Source organism: Schistocerca gregaria, chromosome X, assembly GCF_023897955.1.
Source record: "Schistocerca gregaria isolate iqSchGreg1 chromosome X, iqSchGreg1.2, whole genome shotgun sequence".
In the NCBI taxonomy this organism is placed as follows: domain Eukaryota; kingdom Metazoa; phylum Arthropoda; class Insecta; order Orthoptera; family Acrididae; genus Schistocerca; species Schistocerca gregaria.
The window spans coordinates 19,584,746-19,600,791 of NC_064931.1; the positions used below are offsets into that span (position 1 = coordinate 19,584,746).

At 37.7% G+C, this 16,046-nt stretch overlaps 1 protein-coding gene across 2 annotated transcripts in view; it reads right to left on the minus strand.

Annotated features, from left to right (window-relative positions):
- LOC126297721 (N-fatty-acyl-amino acid synthase/hydrolase PM20D1-like) overlaps positions 1-16,046 on the minus strand; it is a 211,721-nt gene that overhangs the window by 77,936 nt on the left and 117,739 nt on the right. For both annotated transcript variants that reach the window (XM_049988859.1, XM_049988860.1), the window contains one exon: positions 7,187-7,273. In XM_049988859.1, coding sequence (XP_049844816.1) covers positions 7,187-7,273 — 87 coding nt within the window. The remainder of the gene's footprint in view (positions 1-7,186; positions 7,274-16,046) is intronic.

Sequence of the window (16,046 nt, forward strand, 5' to 3'; positions counted from 1 at the left end):
ATGTTTCGGTGGTTGAGTCATAAAGCTGATGTTTCCGAGTTTGTTTCACAATGTGATACCTGTAACAGACGGAATAATGTAGGAAAAAGTAGAGCACCATTGCAAGAACTGCCAGAAACTAGTGAACCATTTGAATGAGTAGGTCTAGATGTTGTAGGACCGTTGCCTAAGACCTGATCAGAGCGCTGGGACTATAGTTAAAGTTTTTGTAAAAGAATGTATTCTTAAGTTTGGATCACCATTAAGTATAATTAGTGGTCAAAGAATGAATTTTATGAGTGAATTACTTAAACAGACTTGTAAGCTCATGCAAATAACTCAGTTAAGGACTACACCAGCACACCCTGAAGGAAATGGAAGAGTCGAGAGAGTCCACAGAACAATTATTAAAATGGTTAGCCATTATGTGAGCAGGTAACTGTACTTGGTAAGTTGTTACAATGCCAAAATGCACAGCTCAACTAGCCTCTAAGTCCATATGAGATCGTCTAGGGAAGAAGAATCCATTCACCCTTGGACTTTGCAGGATCGACTGCCGGATTCAGCAATGAACATGTAAGGGATCTAGCACGCAAGCTAAAGAAACCATGGAGGGGAGTCAAACAGCGAAATCATCAATCCTTTCTTCAGCAAACAAGACAACATGACCTCCAAGCAGCAGTGCCACAGTATTGAGTTGGAGATCTCTTGTATCTGAGCAATGTGGTGTTAAAGACGAGTCAAGTCAAAAAGTTTAACAAGTTTTGGAAAGGACCATATACAATCTTGGAGGCGTTATCACCAGTCACTCTTAAGCTCCAACTGCCCTTTTGTTCAATTGTTGTTCATCTCAATCATGTAGCCATTTCTCGGTAGATTTCCTGTAGTATCGCAAGAAGATGAGGATTGACTGAGAGGCAGATCTGCTGTTCTCAAACACTGGAAGCGAGAATCTCGAGGTCGCAGTCCAGACTTCGAGGCCGACGCATCGTCATGTTCCAAGCGATCCTGTTCCAGTCACCCCTACAATCTGCATAAACGTGTGTAGTGTGTGAGAGTGCAATGCGTGTGTTTATTTCAGCCATGTGCTTATGTGAATGTGTTGTGAAAATGTAGTATTGAAGCTACTGCATGAGTGCACAAGTGAAACTAAACCTTTTATTCCACAGATTACCCCAAGAAACTCATTTACTTTATGGTCATTGTTAACTCTATTATTTAGAACTAAATAACCATGTTCATTTTTATTCTAATGCTTGCCATGATAGCATATTCTACTAATGCTGTAGTAATAGTACCACAGAGTACAGGTGTTTTGTTTGAACCACAATCAGACATGGTAGCTTCAACAAGTAATACGAAACTTGTCCTCAAGTACAATCTGAGTGAAATCCCTCAACAGTTCAATTCTGTAAAGAAGCAGATTGACCTAATTCGTTCTGTCAAGGGTAATGATACAATTTTGGGAAATGGGTACATCTTGATATAATAACTGGATCACAGCCAAAATGCAGGTAGAGTCTCCATTTGCTAATTATGAACAAGAGATTTACTGTTTTTTAAAGCTTTTGCCACATAAAACTTTAATTAGGTGTAAACGAGCCTGGTTTGATTATGGAGGGAGTATCCTTCGTACTCTATTTAGTACTTTAACTATCTCGAGATCTACTGGAAGTTAAAAGCAAAATATTAGCTCTTGAACAACAGTCCAGTACAGATTCAACTAACCTCTCTAATGAAATTATCATATTAATGAATACTCAAAGAACCATTACTAACCACAAAGTTTTCATTAAACAGATTGTAAAGCAATTTATCTCACATTTCCACGTACTCTGTAATGAAATGAATGCAAATATCCAAGAACTATTCCAAGTATTAAATGCTGTGAGTGCACACTTAGATTTAAACACTCTTTTGTTAAGGATTACTGATAGTTTATCAAATGCAAGAATTGATGCCCTTAACTTAAGAACAGTCTTAGAGAGTAGTTCAAATGATTGAGCAGTGTACTACTACATCCAGAACAATTTTTACAGATCCTACTACCAATTGAACAAAAGCTAGATGCAACATATACCATGATTTACCCCGTTAACTCTTACAATTTATATGCTTACTATAAGTTAACCACCACACACTCCTTAATGATTGAAGACGATTTAATTGTTATTGTTTCTATTCCCATTGCTAGACCAAAGCATGATTTTGAAATGTATAAGGTTTATACTTACCCTGTGAAATGGAGACAGGCAGGTATTCATGTAAAGTATGTACTGAATGATTATCTACCGATAAGCAAGGATCGAAGATATTTTGTGTCCCTAAATGAAAATGATTTGCATATGTGTAAACATAGTCATAAGTTAATTTCCCCTGAATCAGCAGTATTCTTAGGCAGTAGAGTGTACAGCTGTGAGAAAGAATTGATTATGAATCATCCCCCAAGAGATGATTGCCTTAGAATGTTAACGCATCTTTATCATCCATTTCTTAAACGATGTTCTGAAGGTATAATTTTCTCATTTAACTCTACCCTTGATGTCACATTTACATGTAAAAACTATGATACATCTGAGCTACCCTTTACACTAAAATTGAACAATAGTGGATTAACCTTGAATGCTACACATTGTGATTTATCATGTGAACTATTCAATATGCCTAGTGTGTTGTCATCTACATTTCATGCAACTGGACATTTGCCAGTAACTAGAATGTTAACTATTTGTTACAATGATTCATACATATTAACATATGGAAAGCATTCCTTATCAAATTTTTCCGAAGACAATAATTTAATTAAGGACATCCATGAAAATGTAATCTCTTCAATAATGAGTTAAATTTCATTGAAGCAGCAAACAGAATTAAGTCCTTCGATTCCTCCAGTAATGTTAATGCTTACTTGATTGTCGGCACTGTGTTTTCATTGCTTTTATTAATTTATCTTGTCAACAGCATTTGTCATGTATGAAATTGTCATCTTGAAGGCGCGCTTCTCTGTACTGAACGTTACTGTGTCTTCAAATGAAATACATGTCGCAATGCCTTCTGATGCCACAAATGTCAAAATAGATTCATAATGCCCAGGAGGTGATTTTGAGCCACCTATGGTTGCTCTTTTTCTCTGGGGAGAGTGATGTAAGGGTCAACGGGTTGCACGCAGCCATATGTTACGGACATATGCTCGCCAGCCGGCCTGTCTGGAATGCTGATGATTCGCTTGATCAGTAGACATGCATCCGGCCACACTGCAATGGAGTACGTGACTGGCCACCATCCACAGTGGGCAGTATTAACTAGCGTGGCCTCGGGCGCGAATATGTCTCTTTTCTTAGCTCACCATGGAGCCTTTCGATACAACCATAATTAGCCGGTGTTAGGATGTCAGACACAGTGATGATGGCTGTGCATAGTGTGTGTGTTTTATACTCCGCCTTTGCTAATAAAACTGTTTAAACTTACTTCTCATTTTCGTGTATTGCCGTACCTCAAGAACCCACTGCTTACAACAACTCCTGACAAATTTGTGTAATCATCATCTGGGGCAACAACACAGAGTAACCCCCCTTATACTGTGATTATAAGAGGAACCTTTGCCCTGAGTCACAAAGCTCAAACAAAATGTGCTGACGTGAGACACCACTGTATTCATGAGCTAACTCAGGAAAGCTGACCATCAAGTTGGTTAGTACCCACAAGCAAAACCTGATTTTTTGATGAAGGTACTGCCGAAGAGTGGTTCTGCTAAGCCATGGGACTTTCAGACTACATGAATTAACAAATTGAGAATTTGCAGGGGTGTTGAGAAAACTAGGGTTTTTTTTCCTTTTCTGGTGTCTTGTACAGCACTTTGTTGTTTTGCATCTTTGGTCAGTTCTGTAAATATATTGCTGAATAAATAGTTTCTGATGATTAATGATCCTAGCAATACAAAGTACATGAATTTCATTCATCAAAATCAACTTTATAATCACCAAAGGACCAGTTACAGTCATAGTCCAGTAACATGTCCTCTGAATTAAGTACAAGTATCTCTTCCTAGGATAGGATACTATATTTGAACCTCATATATTTTTCATCCCTTGTCCCTGCTTCTGCTTAATTGTTCCCTCATTTGTCTTTATGGGGAAACAGGATTCAAAAAAGGGTAAAATTTCGTCTGCCACAATGCTTCTGCATCTATATCTACATCCATACTCCGCAAGCCACCTGATGGTGTGTGGCGGAGGGTATCCTGAGTACCTCTATCGGTTCTCCCTTCTATTCCAGTCTCGTACTGTTCATGGAAAGAAGGATTGTCGGTATGCTTCTGTGTGGGCTCTAATCTCTCCGATTTTATCCTCATGGTCTCTTCGCGAGATATATGTAGGAGAGAGCAATATACTGCTTGACTCCTCAGTGAAGGTATGTTCTTGAAACGTTAACAAAAGCCCGTACCGAGCTACTGAGCATCTCTCCTGCAGAGTCTTCCACTGGAGTTTATCCATCATCTCCGTAACACTTTCGCGATTACTAAATGATCCTGTAACGAAGCGCGCTGCTCTCTGTTGGATCTTCTCTATCTCTTCTATCAACCCTATCTGGTACAGATCCCACACTGCTGAGCAGTATTCAAGCAGTGGGCAAACAAGTGTACTGTAACCTACTTCCTTTGTTTTCGGATTGCATTTCCTTAGGATTCTTCCAATGAATCTCAGTCTGGCATCTGCTTTACCGACAATCAATTTCATATGATCATTCCATTTTAAATCACTCCTAATGCGTATTCCCAGATAATTTATGGAATTAACTGCTTCCAGTTGCTTGTTTTGTTAGTCCTCTTCGTCAGTAAATTTTTATAGCCATCTGTGTTTTTCTTTACAAAATTTACATCCTATTCAGAAAGTATACCTACTCTGCAAATGCCTCACTACTGCTTCAGGTATAATTTACTGAATGTATACACACTTTATATCCTTAAGAAAGTTGTGTTGTGTAAAACAGAATAATAAAACGATCATAATGAGGAGACAATCATAATTTCAATACATGAATCAGATGCAATTATCGTATGATACTGTGGTAAAAAAGAGTTACAGATCACAGTTCATATACAACTGGGAGACAATTTTATGATAGGTTGCCAAATAATATAAAGAAACTCCCTAGACATCTTTCTAAGACAATTTGAAACAGCTGTTAATTAAAAGATGTTTATTCTCACTCAGAAATTTCTGAACTTTATTATTGATAGCACAACTTCTGTATATTGCAGTATATTACTGATGGTAAATATTTATATAATAGTATCTAATACAGTACTTCTTGTATACATTCACTACATGTATTGCATGATATAGTTGTAAATGTACAAAGAATGATGCTGTGCAAGACTGTAAAGTTATTATGGACACCTTATTATTATTATTATTATTATTATTATTATTATTATTTCTGTTAGTATTATTATGAATTCTGACAACTTTCTTCTGTCTGATGCAAGGCATTACCATCTTTACTTCATTTATTCTCTCACTCAGTGGAGGACCACTATGACACAAAGCACTGCAATAATTTTTTGTGGAGAGCATTTTGATTTGATATGCTTTGCAGGGACAAATTTGATTCATATTTTATTTCATTATATCTCAATCAGAATAATTCATTTGGTTTCTGATATTAGTAGCTTGGTACCATTTGTAAACATAGTGAATGTGTGGCAACACTTGATAATAGCCTAATAATTGAGGTGTAAGCTTCATAAATTAAGGTTATACACTGAAGATCCACGGAAACTAGTACAACTGCATGATATCGTGTAGGCCCCCATGAGCATGCAGAAAGCTGCAATATGATGTGGCATGGACTCATATAATGTCTGAATTAGTACTGGAGGGAACTGACACCATCAATCCTGCAGGGCTGTCCATAATTCCGTAAGAGTACGAGGGGTGGTGGTCTCTTCTGAATAGCACATTGCAAGGCAACCAGATATGCACAATAATGTTTGCGTCTGGGGAGTTTGGTGGCCTTCAGAAGTGTTTAAACTCAGAAGAATATTCCTGGAGCCACTCTGTAGCAATTCTGAACATGTGGGGTGTTGCATTATCCTGCTGGAATTGCCCAAGTCTGTCGGAATGTACAATGGACATGAATGGATGCAATTGATCAGACAGGATGCTTACATACATGTCAACTGTCAGAGTCATATCTAGACATATCAGGGGTTCTATATCATTCCAACTGCACATGCCTCACACCATTACAGAGCCTCTACCAGCTGGAACAGTCCCCTGCTGACATGCAGGGCCCATGGATTCATGAGGTCGTCTCCATACCTGTACCTGTCCATCCACTTGGTACAATTTCAAACAAGACTCATCCAACCAGGTAACATGTTTGCAGTCATTAACAGTCCAATGTCAGTGTTGATGGGCCCAGACAAGGTGTAAAGCTTTGTGTCTTGCAGTCATCAAGGGTACACAAGTGGGCTTTGGCTCCAAAAGCCTATATCAATGATGTTTCATTGAATGTTTTCCATGCTGACACTTTTTGGTGGCCCGGCACTGAAATCTGTAGCCTTTGTGGAAATGTTTCACATCTGTCACATTGAACGATTCTTTTCAGTCATCATTGGTCCCATTCTTGCAGGATCTTTTTCCAGCTGCAGCAATGTCAGAGATTTGATGTTTTAAAGGTTTCCTGATAATCATGGTACACACATGAAACGGTTGTATGGGAAAACCCCCACTTCATCACTATCTCAGAGATGCTGTGTCCCATCACTCGTGCACCGACTAGAACACCATGTTCAAACACACTCAAATCTTGATAACCTGTCATTGTAGCAGCAGTAACTGATCTAACAACTGTGCCAGACACTTGTTGTCTTATATAGGCATTGCTGACAGCAGCACCATTTTCTGCCTGTTTAGAAATCTCTGTACTTGTATACACATGCCCATACCAGTTTCTTTGGTACTTCAGTGTAAAATAAGTAGAGCATAGGATGTGTGTCACACACTAAGATAGCAACAATACGATTTAAAATATATTTCAGCATGTAATTACAGGGAAAATTTGTGATGTGCAGTACACCAACTGAGAAGAGACAGTGTAAAACACTTAAAAACTACCTCATTTTAAAAAGAATATTGTACGCTATTTTTACAGCCAACTTCTATAGTACACAAAAAAATACAAATATTCATAGTAAACATACTTCCTCATCATGACCAAAGGCAATGTAAAAGGTTCTCCGAGTCCTTTGTCCCTTTTCAAGCATATACTCCAAAGCTTCCAGAATTCCCTGTAAATAGAAATTAAAGATAAATAATAATTTAAAAAAGTGTCCCACAAGAAGCGGTACATAGAAACGGTAGCACTATGTGTGTTTAAGGTGCCAGCCATCATGTTTATATACCAACTGAATGCCTGTTAGATTACATTAGAATTTTGATTGCTAGCTTCACAGTAGGTTCCTATGTTCAAAGTAGTTTATTGCTTATCATGCAGCATGAAAAAAGAAAGTGTTTAATACTCAAGTACTAATTAAATCCTTAAAAAACCATATGTTTGTCTTTTTGTAAATACAGTACTAAAGCAGATTTATTATCCATATTGATTGCATTATTTTTTAAATGGCTTATTATGGCTCAACATGAATGATTCTCAAACCTGCATACAGCAGTTACAAAAGTAATCCATCCAGCTTTTAGTGAATTTACACACTATGTCTCACAATAAAACGTATGTAACTGATAATTCAAACCCGATGATGGTTCATATTGAAGCAAAACTGATATTTTAAAAAAAAATAATGCAATCAAGACCTGTAATACATCTGTTTTAAAATCAGTGATTGCAGATATGTTCTCCATGGATATTACATCAATTTTTGTAAATAAAGTTCTGTAAACGAAACATTATGTGTGCAACAATGTGATATGTCAATGTATATCAGGAAGAGTTCAGATAACTAACTGGAATGGAGACAAGTAACATCCTCAATAACAGCGAGGGCATTACCTAGTTGGATCTTTATTGAATAAGCTTTCACTAACTGCCCGAGACATTCCTCAATATACATTCAAACAAATATTATATGACTGGTTAGGTGCCTATCTGTTTTATGACTTGTAAGGAATCATTTATGGCCACATACACTCAAGTTAATCTAGAAAGTTAGGAGTTGTAGATATGCAGAGATAAATAGACTCGCACAAGATAGGAAGATATTGAGGACAACATCAAAACAATCAATAGCCTGATGACCCCAAAACTCATGCAATTTTCAATTAGAGGTAGTTACTACACTCCTGGAAATGGAAAAAAGAACACATTGACACCGGTGTGTCAGACCCACCATACTTGCTCCGGACACTGCGAGAGGACTGTACAAGCAATGATCACACGCACGGCACAGCGGACACACCAGGAACCACGGTGTTGGCCGTCGAATAGCGCTAGCTGTGCAGCATTTGTGCACCGCCGCCGTCAGTGTCAGCCAGTTTGCCATGGCATACGGAGCTCCATCGCAGTCTTTAACACTGGTAGCATGCCGCGACAGCGTGGACGTGAACTGTATGTGCAGTTGACGGACTTTGAGCGAGGGCGTATAGTGGGCATGCGGGAGGCCGGGTGGACGTACTGCCGAATTGCTCAACACGTGGGGCGTGAGGTCTCCACAGTACATCGATGTTGTCGCCAGTGGTCGGCAGAAGGTGCACGTGCCCGTCGATCTGGGACCGGACCGCAGCGACGCACGGATGCACACCAAGACCGTAGGATCCTACGCAGTGCCGTAGGGGACAGCACCGCCACTTCCCAGCAAATTAGGGACACTGTTGCTCCTGGGGTATCGGCGAGGACCATTCGCAAACATCTCCATGAAACTGGGCTACGGTCCCGCACACCGTTAGGCCGTCTTCCGCTCACGCCCCAACATCGTGCAGCCCGCTTCCAGTGGTGTCGCGACAGGCGTGAATGGAGGGACGAATGGAGACGTGTCGTCTTCAGCGATGAGAGTCGCTTCTGCCTTGGTGCCAATGATGGTCGTATGCGTGTTTGGCGCCGTGCAGGTGAGCGCCACAATCAGGACTGCATACGACCGAGGCACACAGGGCCAACACCCGGCATCATGGTGTGGGGAGCGATCTCCTACACTGGCCGTACACCTCTGGTGATCGTCGAGGGGACATTGAATAGTGCACGGTACATCCAAACCGTCATCGAACCCATCGTTCTACCATTCCTAGACCGGCAAGGGAACTTGCTGTTCCAACAGGACAATGCATGTCCGCATGTATCCCGTGCCACCCAACGTGCTCTAGAAGGTGTAAGTCAACTACCCTGGCCAGCAAGATCTCCGGATCTGTCCCCCATTTAGCATGTTTGGGACTGGATGAAGCGTCGTCTCACGCGGTCTGCACGTCCAGCACAAACGCTGGTCCAACTGAGGTGCCAGGTGGAAATGGCATGGCAAGCCGTTCCACAGGACTACATCTAGCATCTCTACGATCGTCTCCATGGGAGAATAGCAGCCTGCATTGCTGCGAAAGGTGGATATACACTGTACTAGTGCCGACATTGTGCATGCTCTGTTGCCTGTGTCTATGTGCCTGTGGTTCTGTCAGTGTGATCATGTGATGTATCTGACCCCAGGAATGTGTCAATAAAGTTTCCCCTTCCTGGGACAATGAATTCACGGTGTTCTTATTTCAACTTCCAGGAGTGTATGTAAGAGAGGAAGCTTTCTTATTGACAGGTCACATGGAACAGAGGAATACACAATTTGGCAAGAAAGATTTCAGAACATCTGAGCAGAGCCATATTGTCTCTTTTTTATTTGCCAATAGGTCAGTGGTATACCAATACTAATGAAGCCTTCAAAATTAGCTGTTATGAAAAATAACACACTGATGACATAGGTCACAATCAATGTATTGTAACAGCAGATAAACATGCAACAGTGCAGCAAATTACTCATACATACAATTCTAGTGAGTACTCATACCATACAGAATGTCTCCTTGTTAAGGGCTACAGGACCAAGAAACCCACATGTGTATTTCCACCAAGAACATGTGAAAAGACATAGATCAGTATGAATAAAGACATATTGCTATTTGATGGTTCAGCCATGAAGGAGGGTAGCCTGTATGGGTGAGTCATGGTACACAATAGTAAATGCTGATATAAGGTATGAGAATGATGAAAATTATATGAGGTGATGCATCCAGCTAGTTAACACTGGATGCAGTTGGTGGTGCTGTCTGCATATTATGGATGATTAGACAGAATGAAATGTAGCTCTAAATATAGCTTCTTAGATACCTGTCATAAGATGTTATTCTTAAACTATGCAAGAACCTGCTGTGCAATTGTGTCCATGTGTTTCTTTACGTACAACACCTCAATATACAGTTCGCACAAGTTGTGGATGGTAGTTGAGTGATCATAGATAAGGATTGTTCCCAAACATGTTTGTAATCTTGGGGAGTCCATGCTGTGACACCTCAACACCTCACCACAGCTGTCAGTGTGAAATGGGGTGTTACAAACTATTATAGCAATGGGTCTAGTTCAGTTGTTCATTAATGTACTGTTGTGTAAACAGCTAACATACTGCACTGTTTTATATATTAATATAACTATGCTACATTGTGTTAGTAGTTGTCTGTTGCCATAATTGCCTAACAACAATAAATTATTTTTATCATTATCAAATCTGTCATTAAACATTTTGATAAATGACAGCAGTCAGTTGGAGAATCCATTATTCACTGCAGATTTAGATTTTTGACTATGACATAGTCATCATTGTTGCTAAAATACAAAAAGAGAGGATCAAGAACAGGTACAAAATATGCATACAACACAGTTATGTAAATCAATATAAGTGGAAACATAATAATAACATACCATTATCATAACATACACATGTGAAAATAAACACTAGCATTTACATGGCAGAAACAAAAATGAAGCCATTGCTTACAACCATTGCAGACAATGATAACATGGATCATCAAGGACCTATAGTGTGCTCTATTGGAGAATACATGCAGAAAGCTATAGCTCAATTTTATTGAAGGCCATAACTGTTAAATGACTCTTAAAACACAATACATCTAGGAAATACAAATTAAATAGTGAATATATGTAAATGCATAAAAAAGTGAACATCAGAATTTAAATGCAAATAAAGTCATAAAAGACAGGAGGAGTCCCCTATGGGATTACCATGTTTAATTTTATAATAAGACTAACGGATTTTTAATCAATTTATGAAAGTTTTATAAACCAGCAATTTCTGTGTGAGTGCACCTTTTGTATGTACTTCAGCTTTGGCTACGCCTTCCAAATAATAGTTCCCTTATACTAATTATTGGTTTTAACAGTAGTTGATTTGATAAACACTGTACCCCCCTTTTTTTATATATTTGGCTTAATGGTTTCCAATAAAACAACTTAGTAGATGCCTTGATATTATGCCACCAATGAGGTGCAGCACTATCAATGATGAAAGTATTCCATAGTTGGACACTGGTCTGTGCATTGTCTTAGCACAACAATCTTGTTTAAAAATAAAAAAGTAAATTATTTTTTCAAAAGTTTGTAATGGCTCTTTTTGTAAAATTCTCTTCTGTGACAGGTAAACCCAGTTCATAATAAAATTTCAATTTACATTATTGATCTGATACTATATACGTTGGAGATCTGATGTACATATTAGCAATAACTTTATAACTATGTGACAGACACAAATGGAAGTGTGTAAATGGAAATTTATTCAAACATTAGGTTCTTTAAAATAAAGTGTGTTTAGATTATTACCTCTCTCAAATGTAATCTCAGACAGGGTGCTTGATCCCTCTTATGGCACTATTTTATATTTTTTTATAATGCTGCAGATTTTTCAGTTTTGTTCACAATGTCTTTTTACACCTTTTGATACACAGTACTGAAACATGTTATATGAAGCTTTTGTAAATGAATCTTTTAATCCATTAGTCTTATTATAAAATTCAATATGGTTTTATCACAATCTAATTCCATATGGGGCGCCTCCTGTCTTTTATGACTATTTGTGTGTAAATTCTGATGTTCACTTTTTATGCATTTGTACATATTCATTATGTAATTTGCATATCTCAGATATATTGTATTTTAACAGTCATTTAATGGTTATGGTCTTCAGTGAAATTGAGCTATAGCTTTCTGGATGTATACTCCAATAGAATGCACTATAGGTCCTTGATGATCCATATTATCACTGTCTGAGCTGGTTGTAAGCAAACAGCTTCAGTTTTGTCCATGTTATGTAAGTGTTAGTGTCAGCAGTCACATGTTTATGCTCTGACATGGTTATGTTTATATGACTTCTGGTAAAGGTACACAATCACTACAGTTCCACTTACATGGATTTATGTAACTGTGTTGTATACATATTTTGTACCCGTTCCTGCTTCTTTCTGTTTTTGTATTGTAAACTGATGATGACTATGTTATAGTTGAAATGTAGAACTGCAATTGATTATTTATTTATTTATATCCCATAAATTCAATACTGCGAGGCATTCGCATTGATGTAGGACGTGTCAGAGTTATTACAAATAATACAAAAGGAATACATAAAAGTACCTCTTGCAAGAGGATATCTGGTATAAGACAAAATACACATTAATAGGTATAGAAAAATTTACATTAAAAATGGTAGATCTTAATAGCTAAATGAAAGACACAGTAATGTTAACAGTGATTGTGGGTATCATAATGCACAATAGCACATCAAATCAGTAAATGAAAAATCAATTACAGTTAACTCTACTGAAATATTCTTCTACCGAATAGAAGGAATTATCTAATGAATACTGTTTGAGCTGTTCTTTAAATTTGGGAAGCTCGTGGATAAGTAATTTCAGTGATAGTGGGAGAGCATAGAACGCCTTGCAGCTCATGTAATGGACTCCTTTTTGTACAATAGTAAGGTTTTTTGTTTCATAATGGAGGTCCACCTTCCTCCTGGTATTGTGGGTATGGTATGAATCATTGGTTTTGTACGATTGTCTATTTTTACCAATGAAACATAACAGGGAGTAGATATATTGGCATGCAGTTCTCAGTATCCCTAATTTTCTGAAAAGATTCCTACAAGAATGTTTAGGCAGGACTCCGCTCATTATCCTAATAACTATCTTTTGGGCAATGAATATTTTTTTGGATAGTGGCTGATTACCCCAGAAAACTGTGCCATACAGCAATAGTGCATGGAAATAACTAAAATAAGCAGTTTTTGTGGTGTCTCGTTCACATACAGTGGAAATAATACAAACAGTGAATGTTGCTGAGCTGAGTTTTTTGTGGATGTGCAAAATATGTTCAGACCATTTTTAGACTGTTGTCAATGTGTAAACCCAGAAACTTGTTTGACTCAACTTGTAGTAACTCACTACCATTCAATGTAATACTTAATTGATCCTCAACTTTTTTCCTTACTTGGAAATGTACAAACAGGGTCTTATTAACATTTAGTGATAACCCATTATTTACAAACCAATTACATACTTCCCTAAAGACAATATTGGCCGATTCCTCAAGATTGAGGTTGGGAGTTTTGTTGATGAGGATAGAGGTGTCATGAGCAAAAAGAGTAAAGTGAATTTTAAAGCTACTATGCAAGAGAAGGTCATTGATAAAGATGAGGAAGAGAAGGGGGCCAAGTGCAGAGCCCTGACGAACACCACAGCCCATGACTGACTGTTGTCCTTCTTTACATTTGAGTATTCAATGGCTGCTGTGAACCACTGGTATCCAATGAATTCCAGTTTAGCTAAAATCTATATATAGTCTCAGTAATGATATTTTACGAGAGACTAATGCTTAGGTCATTATAAGCTTAAAAAGTGTATACCCCATGGATTTTCTGTGTTTACAGATAAGTCTTAGACTGTGTAGACTTTAAAACATGAATGGAAACCAATGCTGTTGGATGAAAGAGAGCTCACTTAGTTAGCCAGACCCTATGAATATTTGCCATGCATTTTATAATGACTTGCAGAGTATAAATGCAGATGCAGATGTACATGTAGATGTAGAAGCATGAGTAAAGAAATATGGGCTCTAACAGTTACACATAAAGAAAAATTCAGTACTGTCACTCAGAGCTAAATTCTCGGATCAGTGTTTCTCTTGGTTTACAGGTAGATTGACAGTCTCAATTCAAACACCACAAGACATTAGTTTTACGTAAAATCACAAAATTACAGAGTGCATCAAGTCTGTGAAATCACATTAATGAGCATAAAAGTTAAAAAATTTATGAGGATCTGAAAGTACATCCTTGTCATAATTAGTCAAATGAAATTAAACATATTTTGTGTTAAGTGTCTTGTATGTTGATAAGCATGTAAAATTGTTGTCTTGCTTATACTTTTTCACTTTCTGCTCTATGCTGAGAAACACACTGGAGAAACATTGCAGCACACCAAGTTTCTTAGTGCTGAAATGAATTGGGGGTGTAACTTATGGAGTTTGTAATAGCATATTCTGCAATAGATGTGGTTTTCATAAAGCAAAAGACATTTATTTTTATCTACCGCTGCCAAACATGACATACTTTTACAAAGACAATATAACTATCACAAGAATACAGAATGGAGCTTTGTGCAGTTATTCCCTATAATAAACAAGTTTTTGAAAAGCTATCTAGAATTAAAAACTGTACATTTCAGGGGAAACTCAAATAATTGCTTATGGCTTCTATGAACAAACTATTTTTCAAATAGTTAGTTCTATGTGATTTGTCATAACTACAAACAGATTAAATTCAGCTACAGACCAAATAGTTCAAACTTGTAGCAAAATAGTCATACACCAATTTCACATTAACTACAGTGATTCAGAGAAAATTTGATAAAGCTAATAAAAATTACTGAAGATTAAAGATGACTGCAAGTCAACTGTTTTATTTTTATGTTTTTACACATAAGGGGCAGTCAAATGAAAACAAAACAGATGGAAAACAGTAAGTAAACAGTTTAGTGTTTCAATAGTAATCATTAATCACCATAACTACTAATACGTTTATCCCACTGTGAGACAAGATGGTCAATGTCTTCATGGAAAAATGTTTATGATTACCCTTTGTACCCAGGCAAGCACCAGTCTAGTCTAGACTTGCATTTTCCAAGAAAGGAGAAACTTAAATCTCTAAACAGAATTTTCTAATAAGGAATAAAACTGTACAGTAAACTGATGCTGAGTCTGTCAGCTTCTCTTGTGGTCACAGGACAGGTTTAATCTTGTGCCTCTCCACCATCCTCATATTTGTGGATGAGAATGCGTCAACATTAGGGAGGAAGGACACTTGCTTCCTACATTTCTGTTTTTCCACATCTGTATACACCTTTCTGAAGATATGTTTCTTCCCTGCTTTCCACAAAACCCTCATTCTCTGTATTTTGGTGCTGAGTAAAATAGGAAATAAGCTTAAAGACGTAATAATGCAGTCAATATCATTAGAAGAACATCAGGAAACTGTTTCTAAGGCTATTTAGGCTAAGTGTTAAGACTGGTGATAATCCAAGGTGTTATAATTTACCAAACAGTCAGAGTTTGTGGGGAGATGCTAAGCTATCAAAGTGTAGCAACAAACGAAGAAATACTAGTAGCAGTAAACTCTGTGTGTTACATGAAAACATCAATGGACACAGAAAAAACTGGAGCCTTTAAATCAAGACATTAATGATGCTGAGTCTATAAACCGTGACAAGTAATATGTCTTACAGAACACCATGTGACAAGTGGAACCGAAATGCCTCAAATTGATGGATACTCATTAGTAGCCAGCTATCGTAAAACCATAAGGGCATAGGAGGGATTGCAATCTATGTTAAAACTAATGTAAAATATAAATACCTAGACATAAATACATACAGTGCAGATTCCCACTTTGAAGCCTGCGAAACAGAAATTACTACAAATAATAAGTCAGTTATAATTTTGGCAGTTTACAGTGCCCCTGCAGGGAAAATTTGTATCTTTCTGAACCATATGAACAACTTTTGAACCAAATATAT